Below are 10,141 nucleotides of genomic sequence, written 5' to 3'. Positions count from 1 at the left end.
GGTAGAGAAAAGGTATTTTTGTTTGAAAAGGGAGTCTTTGAACATGTTTAAATGTAAGGCCCTACGTGTCAGGAGTGAGAAGCTATACTGAGCAAGGTAACTGATCAAGAGAGAGCGCAGGAGAAGAGATGGTTAGGGGCAGGCAGGCATTTCCAAGACGAAGAGATGAGAAAGGGCGTGCGTGGGGCTTCCCCGTCTAAGGCTCTATTACCTGCTAGGGTAGGGGGAGACAGCTGCTGGCACTGAGAAGTGGAGATTCAAAGGCCAGTTTGCAATAGCTGCTGACGACAGGTGGGAGGTTAAGTGAGATAAATATTTAGAGCAATTCAAATTGTCACCATGATTTTGGGGTGGCAGATGTCTCTTGGAGAAATACATGGCCCACTGGGAGGAGCAAGAATCTATACATGAGACAAGTTACCAAGGCTGTCTGTAAGTTCCCTATTATCTTCTTCCCTTTTTCAATTAAAAACATTTGAATGGGGGGTCTGCAAAAGTCAGAATTCACTTCTAGGGAAAGAAAACATTAATTTTCATAACTTACACAGTAAAGTTTTTATACTCCCACACCTTGATAATCGCTAGTAACACTGACCTTCTTAGCCAGAGGTACTTTGAACTTTTTTTTTTTTTTTAATACGGAAAAGAAAAATTATATGGTGTTTTAGAAGATTACAGAAATAGAAGAGCTAAACAGCCTATAAATGTGCATTAATCATGTTTTTTTTATTTTCTAATATTACGTTTTGACATCTTAAAAAACCTTCCTGGCTGGGGAGATTGTCCTTCCCAGGGCTGGCCAGTTCTTTGAGACAACAAAGGAATCAGCCCACAGCATGCTTTTGATGAGCAAACTAACCAGGTCTGATGGAGCCATACCTCCTTCAACTGGCTTGCACACCCCAGGAAGCAATCATCCCAGGCAACTCAAGCCCACAGTGTAGCTCTAAGGCCCTGGAGTTATTCACTAGCCATTCCTAAACTGTCCTCCCTGCCCTGCTTTTGCCTTTTTGGAGAAAACCCAATCAAGGCTTTCACCTAACCCTATCGCTTGCTCCCATCTTCTGCCTCCTGACCCGTATTTGTCCTGTGGCCTTGCATGGCAAGCCACGCCTCCTGTTTCAAAGGGACCTGTAACATTAGACTTTCCTTTCAATGTGTCATCACTCAGTCACCTTTATAAACAAAAATCTAAGCACAAAACATGAACATCTGAGGAAATGACACTAGAGAACTCCTCTGTAGCCACACATATTCCTACAAAGAGAATTTTGGTTTGTAGGCTTTAGTAATAAAGTAAGCCCCAGTCAAATTCATACAGATAAACTCAAAAGAAAAGATGCCATAGTTTCATTTCAAAACTTTAAGATTAGAATACTATCTTCTGAAACACTGAATCCATAAGACAACAAAAAAATAAAACTTGCTGTTATTACCCCAACCCCTGCAGAATCACTAGCTGAAATGTAAAACAAAGACAATAGGGTGTGATTAAGAGGGATCACTGTAAATTGACTTTTACATGCTGTGAAGTACTGATATTAATTCCCAGCAAAAGATTACCAATAACTCAACAGGTATTTATTACACAATAGCTATGTACTCAGAGTGGTTTTTTCTTCCAATTTTTTTTTTTTTTCATTTTTGTGAGCCACACTTTAAAGGCTTCATCATTATGATGCTGGAAAATACATGACATTTCCCATGAAACTAAGATGTGATGAACAAGGATCATAAAACCATGGATGGCAGTGTCTTACACAAATGTTTTCCTGTCAGTTGCAAAAAATGACTGATCGCTCACAGACTAAAAACCCATTGTTATATTTTAATCCACTTTTAAAAGGTTGTTTCCATTCATCTAAAAATGGTCTTGATGGCATTTTTCTCTCGATCATCTTTTCTCAATGTCTCCAGGAGGTCTTTCAGGAGCTTGAGGGAAAACGTATGAGCAATAACAACAGTTTCTGCAAAGAACCATACACAAAACATCTCTATACTTATGGAGGAAAGCATAAGAGCACCTCAGAGCTTAGGGGGATACCAGTATGTTAAAACATTTAACGCCTGTAGTTCTCAGAGTCCCCTGGAGTGCTTGTAAGACTGCTGGGCCTCACTCTGAGTTTCTGAGTCAGCAGATCCAGTGAGGGAGAGAATGTGTTGCTGTCGGTCTCGGGGCCCTCGCACCCCTGCATCTCTCCTTCTCTTCCTCTTGCCTTCCCACTCTGGACCTTTCCAAAACTGCTTTTCTTGGTGAACAGCATCAGGAACTCGCCCATTTTTCAATACTGTGCTTGAAAAACTTTTTTTCCCCACATTTGGCAGTTTTCTCTAGTGCAGTGTAATGGCAGGACAATTTCTTCTAACCATGAGTTTGTTTTGGCGGGCTTGTTAAAAACCTAGTAATTTTCACTCTCCAGCAAGGCCACTCAACTTCCTTATTTCTGATATTGCTATTTCCAGACATTTGATATTCATCTGCTTCATGATTTTTACGTAGGTGAGAGCATCTCCGGGCCACTTGCATTTAGCGCTAATAGCAGAACACACCAAATTCCTCGCCTTTTCTCTCTGTACCAGCTTTCTAATGGGGTAGAAACCCAACCTGATTGCTGGTCACTATCAGTAACTCCACTAACTGTTATGACCAGAACAGGAGAAAAGGAAATACTGACAAGTAAAACAGGCAGCTCAAACATTAACAAAGGAAGCTGAAAGGAAGAGCAAACTGCTTCTACCACCCCTCCCACCACCCCATGAACCATGATACAGCCTGTATCATGCCACCAACTGTATCTATAGCTGCTAGAGAAAGCCACTCTGTTCTCATCCCAGCTAAGGTTCAACAAACACAGAAGGGTGAATACAGCTTCTGACGCTGAGATTTTTACACAGCCTCCTCCCCAGGAAACAAAATGCTTGTGGCTCAGAACCATGGTAGTGAAGCCAAAATAAAGGAAAGACTTGAAATGAGCCATGCATCACCAGGAGCCTTTGCCTGGAGCCAAAATGGAGAACTCATCACATCAGCAACGACAGCGCCAGCGTAGCTTCTTTCTCACTACACTCTGTGACTTGTTCAGCTCTAAATGACTTCTGTGATAACTCTGCTCCTGTATTTTGCAGCATCAGAACTTGCTATGCTGTGGTCTAGATTGCATTTCAGATTCTAAAATGCAAAGATATATCAGATTCATCTATTTGGGATTCAGAAATAGTTTAATTACCTGTCCTAGGTGTTGAGCTTTACTTAGCAAAGCAGATACCATAAGATCACAGATTAAGAAGCTTTATTTCAGCTTTTGGTCATTTTGTTGCCAAAATGGCCTTGTTTGTGGCCTATTTCCATAGCCTGTCAAAACAATATCATCTGAAATTTCCAATTGCATTTGATTTCTAAAGAATTCAAAGCTAAATGAGGCCTGTTTATCAAGAACATACCACTCAGTAAAGATCACTCTGCTCCTCCAAATTTGGCACATGTGAACAGCTACTAATTTCTTCTTCTAAACAGTTCTGCCAAAAAGCAACACAAGAGTACTGATGCAAATGAAGCTGTTCCTTTAAAATATTGCATTGAAAAATAATCTCAAATTCCCTTAAACTTGTAAGCCAAACTATCTTTTAGAAATGATACTCATGTAAGAAGCTAATGTCTTAGTAAGAAGCTAACTGCCCACTGTGGAAAATACCCAAGATTAGGATTTAGATATGCAGACTGTATAGCCAGCTGGGTAAATCAGAACCCTGAAATAAGAACTGTGGAACTCTGCTTCAGTTATTACTTTTCACTAGATCAAACACATGTGTGTTCAATGGCTATCCTCAAACGAAGACAAGCTATCAGGTTTTGTTTTTTTTTTTTTCAACAAATTATAAAACCTGATTTGAAATTATATCTTTTGTTGAAAGATAAATTTTTCTTAATTTATGACATTATACACTTTGCCATATAAAAAGGAAATTTAAAATTTAAGATTCAAAATACATGTTATTCTAAGGTTATTCCTCTGGAATGGACTCATACAAAAAAGTAGTAGTAGTCAGTTCTGTAAGCATGCTCATGCAGCAGTTTAAAATAAGCACAATTTACAACCCTGTATTAGAAAAGCATTTGTGTGCTTAATGGCTATTCTTAGGCAATTAATTTTCTTTCCTACTTATTATAGGTAGATATGGCATTCTGGGGTGCTCCCTGCTGAAAATATTCAAAATATGTAGGAAAGCTCACCCAAGAAAGATAATAAGTAATCATAGCATACCGTTTCAAAAGTATGGGTCTCCGAGTGACTCAGATCCATCAGTAAAAAAACAGAAGATTCTATCCCAGGGCAGAGAACATCTAGGATTTGTATTGGCTTCATTATGGGACCTGGGGCAAGTTACTAAGCTCTGTGACTGTTCTTGACTATAAACTGATAGCAGTCATCTACCTTTACACAGCAGCGATGTTTAAAACGTAAATAAAATTGTATATATAAATTACTTTTAACCACAGGTAGAAAGGAGAACTACTAGGCTACATGTCATGAAGAAAAGACACTACCTGAACTACAAGAGGTCTTACTTAATAGGCCATGATCACGGGACCAATCTCTGCATGAGCCATGGAGCTTAGTGCAAAGAAGAAATTGTTTATGGAGTTCTCCCTTGAATCCAACAGAAATGTGTGCCTCACAATACTATAGGGACAAAGTAAGAATGCACGAATGACAACAAAAATCTACCTTTATCACTAAAACAAGCGAGTATGGCCCTTGCGCTTATCAGACGCCATGTCTTCTACACCCCTATGGGTGCAGCCCAGAAGGACGTGCACTCGCTACTACATGAAGGCCTGGGCAGCTCCCAGGGATGCAGGCTGGCTTCAGCACTGCTCCTCACTGCGTCATCTCCATCCTATTCCGTTATGGACAGTCGCCATGTTCTCAGTCTTACATAAAGTGCTATGTAAACTTAGCTTCAAGGTCCCCTTTCCCCCTAGGTTCAAACCCACCCCACTGACAAGGACACTGTGGAGCTACCACTGATGAGGACAATACTCTTTAAAGGAACACAACAGTGCAGTGCACCATCACATTCTGTGTGAGAAAGAGGCACAACTGCACTTCAGGGAAAGGAGGCTGTGCTCCGCTCAGGACACGGCCAGGTGCAGGAGTTGGGAGTTCCTCTAGAATATGACCAAGCAGGGGGCATTGGAAAACGGCTTCTGTGTATTTCAGAATAAAAGCACTGAATTTGTACAAAAAAAGAGCCCTTCTGTCAACCAGGACCCTGAATGACAGCCATCCTTGAAAATACTGTTTTAGAAAGGGTGGCTTTTCTCCAGCAGCTCCAGGCAGTCACTTATTCCTCATTTTGACAAAGTAGCATCCAACTTCAGGCATGGCGGTATTTATAACTCTACATGCAGCTGAGCCTTCATAAACACGCCAAGTATAAAAGCATGTCAAAAAGACACTTTCCTCCCCAAAGTATGCCCCTAAGAAGCCATTATTATAATAGAGTATGAATTTCTGCTACAGGTTATTGACCTATAAGACTAACATAAAAGTCTCATTTAGTACATAAAGGCTTACACCGTGACATGAAGTATTAGACATAATTCACCGACGATTTTAAATCTGCCGCACACCTAAACCGTCTTCTTCATTATACCAGTCTGTACATGTATATATATATATATAGGTCCTCTTTTGGTGGAACACGAACTTCGGAGATGAGGCAGAGTATAATGCAGCTGCTGGCAATCCCATTAGGCCATCTAGAGAAATGGAATAAGTTTCCAAGGCCCATGCTGCTGGTGTCTCTTCTGAGCCTCCAAACTGAGAACTTGGTGGATTCATCCTGTTGGCACTTGGCTTGGATCAAGACCAGGCTCAAAGGCAAGCCTTATCTCCTACAAACAATTCCACACAGAGGCCTTAATTCTGTTTATATTTGCCTGGAACTGGCTGTACATTTGGAACTTCCTCAAATGGTATTAAATGCTCTACACAAATATGCAAAAGCAGTTACTAGTTTTTCAAGAAAAAAGACATCTGCAAAAAAGCAATAGCTCTGTAAACAGAGCTGTAGGTAACTGTTGGGACAGCAATAGCAATGTAGCAAATACAGCACAGGATGACCTTTTTTTAAAAAAAAAATGTTGCCCCAATACTTTGATTAAAAAAAAAAAATTCCACAACATGATTTTCTAAGAGAAAGAGTCCACTTCTTTGCTGGAAGAAGAGTCAGTCCTGGCGGTTGAAAGGACTAGGAATGTCAATTAAGATATGCAAGACAACAGAATACAAAGTCTGATACTTGTTTCAACAATATCTCTTAGACGGTGAAATACTACTGTCTAGCTGTATCCAGGGCTCTTTTCTTGTGGCATTTTAAAAAACGCAGCTGCAGTTGAGTCAGTGGCTTTCTCTGCGGCAGAGGTCCTGACCAACCACTCAGAGTTTGGAGATTTGGGGGCCTGTGACGCTGGTGTGGTTGGCTCCACTGCATCCATGTGAACTGATAAGAGCATTACCATGAAAGTGAGGGGAAAAAAATCAAGGGGAGACAAATTAGAATGAGAGACATGTCAACACAAAATTTTCTTAGTCCTTATATTTTATATCCTCTTAAACCAAGTGGCCACATAAGGGTTCTTTTTTTTTTTCCCCATCAAAAAATAAAGGCTATATTTAAGTATGATAAATATTTCTCCACCTCAGAAAATGAGTTTAACTCAAGCAGTAAATAAATTCAGCAGTACAAATTCATAATGTAGTAATAATTAAACACTTATGTGTCAGGCACTGTAGTATCGAAACACTGCACATGTATGATATTTCTTTTTATGTTTTTTTTGGCTGTACTCTCGGCATGTGGAAGTTCCAGGACCAGGGACTGAACCCGTGCTGTGGCAGTGACAACGTTGGATCCTTAACCCGCTGAGCCATCAGGGAACTCCTGTAATCTTAATGTAAGCTCTTAGAAGGAGATACTGTCATCTCCATTTCCTGATTGAGAAAACTGAGACACAGAGAAAGTGGATAATTTATTCAGGGACACAGCAGAGCTGCTTACGTAGCAAGACTTAAACTCATGTACTGTACTCCAAACCCTCCAGCTCTTTCTACGACTTCCTATGCTTCCAATATGTCCAATAAATACTGAACAGTAAGGCAAATGTAGAAGAATCATACAACCAAGCCCAACATTTTTTGACAAGGACATTAAGACATTCTGAACAGGATAATCATTTCTTTTTTTTTTTTGTCTTTTTTTGCTATTTCTTGGGCCGCTCCCGTGGCATGTGGAGGTTCCCAGGCTAGGGGTCGAATCAGAGCTGTAGCCACCAGCCTACGCCAGAGCCACAGCAACGCTGGATCCGAGCCGTGTCTGCAACCTACACCACAGCTCATGGCAACGCCGGATCGTCAACCCACTGAGCAAGGGCAGGGACCGAACCCGCAACCTCATGGTTCCTAGTTGGATTCGTTAACCACTGCGCCACGACGGGAACTCCCTGGATAATCATTTCTTGTGCAGGGCTGTCCTAGTTTATTTTAGGGCACTTACCATTCTGGACACTACCCACTGAGTGCCAAAAGCATTCCCCAGTCATTGTGACAACCAAACACTGTCCTCACATATCTAAATGCCCCCTGAGCAGAAGAGTACAAACCACCATACCCCACTCTGTTGAAAACAAATACTAAAATAGACCAACATCTAGCAAAGTTTTATCTTTACTCTGTCACAATGATTCCATTCCCAGGAAGGAATATAACCCAGAAAAGTTATTTTCAAATTATGGGTCAGGAGTTCCCCTCGTGGCACAGTGGAAACGAATCTGACTAGGAACCATGAGGTTGCAGGTTCAATCCCTAGCCTCGCTCAGTGGCTTAAGGATCCAGCATTGCCGTGAGCACTATGGTGTAGGTCACAGACATGGCTTGGATCTGGCTGTGGTGTAGGCTGGCAGCTACAGCTCTGATTAGACCCCTAGCCTGGGAACCTCCATATGCTGCGGGTGCGGCCCTCAAAAAGATGAAAAGACAAAAAAAAAAGGTCACAAAATCAATGTAATGGGTCATTACTGTAGTGGGACCAATACTTTTTTTTCCCCTTAATGAAAAGGAATAGAAAATATCAGAGTGCACCCAAGGGTTTCAGATTTACATGTACACCCAATATGTATTCAAACATGAATTTCTTACTGTGAGTTATCAGAAAAAAAAAAACCTTAGAAGTTATTACTCTATGTACATATACAAGAGTGTTCTAGAGGGCAGTGGCTTTCAAACATTCCGAAACTCTACCAGAGCAGCAAGAAATACATCTGACATCACAACCAAAATCTCTCCCACTTTCTCACAAAAAAGGGGGGAAAAATTCATTCATTTCTATTTAAGTGAAAATAAATTTCATAAAACTATATCTACCATTTACTACATGATCTTCAACAACAGTGAAAAAAAACTCTCCTAGGAAAACATTTTTGCTACATATTTTTATTATGGTAAAATATACATACCGTAAAATTTACCATTTTAATAATTTTAACTGTATTGTTCAGTAGCATTCACACGTTGTTGCAAAACCATCACCACCATCCAGAACTTTCATCATCCCAAGTGGAAACTCTATGGCTATTAAACAGTAACTCCCCATTCTCTTCCTCACCCAGCCCCTGGCAATTACCATTCGACTTTGTTTCTAGGTATTTCATTATTTTAGGTATCTCTCACAAGTGGAATCATACAGTATTCATCTTTTTGTGTCTGGCTTATCTCACTTAACATGTTGCCTTCATCCATGTTGTAATGTGCCATAATTTCAGGCTAAATAATAATCTATTGTATGTATATACTTCCCACATTTTGTTCACCCATTCATCCAGAGATAAACATCTGGGTTGTTTCTTTTTGGCTATCGTGAATAACGCTGCTGTGAACATGGGTGTGCAAATATGTTTGAATCCTTGCTTTCAATTCTTTTGAGTATATATCCAGAAGCAGAACTGCTGGATCGTATGGTAATTTTACGTTTAAATTTTTGAGGAACCACCATAACATTTTCCACAGTGGCTGCACTATTTTACCTTCTTATCAGCAATGCACAGAGTTTTCAATTTCTCCACATCTTTCCCAACATGTGTTGTTCCTGGGTTTTTTGGCTTTTTTTTTTTTTTAAGCCATCCTAAGGACTATAAAATAGCCAAGAAAAACTTTTGCATATATTCCTTGAGAGAGTAGTGCAGTATTTTTCACAATAGCATGAGAAGCACAAGATGTCCATCAAGAATGGTTAACTTATACATAAGCAACTTATACAACCCAACAGCAAAAAAGCCAATCAATCAATGGAAAAATGGGCAAAAGACATGAATAGACATTTCTCCAAGGAAGATACACAGATGGCCAGCAAACACAGGAGAAAATGCTCAACATCGCTGATCATAAGAGAAATGCAAATCAAAACTACCATGAGATAACCACCTCACACCAGTCAGAATGGCCATCATTAATAAATCCACAAATAACAAACGTTGGAGGGGTTGTGGAGAAAAGGGAACCCTCCTGCAGTGTTGGTGGGAATGTAAACTGGTACAACCACTATGGAGAACAGTTTGGAGATACCTTAGAAATCTATACATAGAACTTCCATATGACCCCACAATCCCACTCTTGGGCATATATCCGGACAAAACTCTACTTAAAAGAGACACATGCACCTGCATGTTCATTGCAGCACTATTCACAATAGCCAGGACATGGAAACAACCCAAATGTCCATTAACAGATGATTGGATTCGGAAGATGTGGTATATATACACAATGGAATACTACTCAGCCATAAAAAAGAATGACATAATGCCATTTGCAGCAACATGGATGGAACTAGAGAATCTCATACTGAGTGAAATGAGCCAGAAAGACAAAGACAAATACCATATGATATCACTTATAACTGGAATCTAATATCCAGCACAAATGAACATCTCCACAGAAATGAAAATCATGGACTTGGAAAACAGACTTGCGGCTGCCTGATGGGAGAGGGAGGGAGTGGGAGGGATTGGGAGCTTGGGCTCATCAGATACAACTTAGAATAGATTTACAAGGAGGTCCTGCTGAGTAGCATTGAGAACTATGTC

At 40.3% G+C, this 10,141-nt stretch overlaps 1 protein-coding gene across 2 annotated transcripts in view; it reads right to left on the bottom strand.

Annotated features, from left to right (window-relative positions):
- Positions 1 to 705: 705 nt before the first annotated feature.
- Positions 706 to 10,141, bottom strand: part of GPATCH2L (G-patch domain containing 2 like) — a 52,393-nt gene continuing 42,957 nt past the window's right edge. For both annotated transcript variants that reach the window (XM_047794543.1, XM_047794542.1), the window contains exon 10: positions 706 to 6,507. In XM_047794543.1, the coding sequence (XP_047650499.1) occupies positions 6,347 to 6,507 (161 nt within the window). In that variant the 3' untranslated portion in view covers positions 706 to 6,346. The remainder of the gene's footprint in view (positions 6,508 to 10,141) is intronic.

Source organism: Phacochoerus africanus, chromosome 9 (assembly GCF_016906955.1).
Source record: "Phacochoerus africanus isolate WHEZ1 chromosome 9, ROS_Pafr_v1, whole genome shotgun sequence".
Taxonomy (NCBI): Eukaryota; Metazoa; Chordata; class Mammalia; order Artiodactyla; family Suidae; genus Phacochoerus; species Phacochoerus africanus.
The sequence above is the reverse complement of the archived record's forward strand: the minus strand, read 5'-3'. Positions and strand labels throughout refer to the sequence as shown.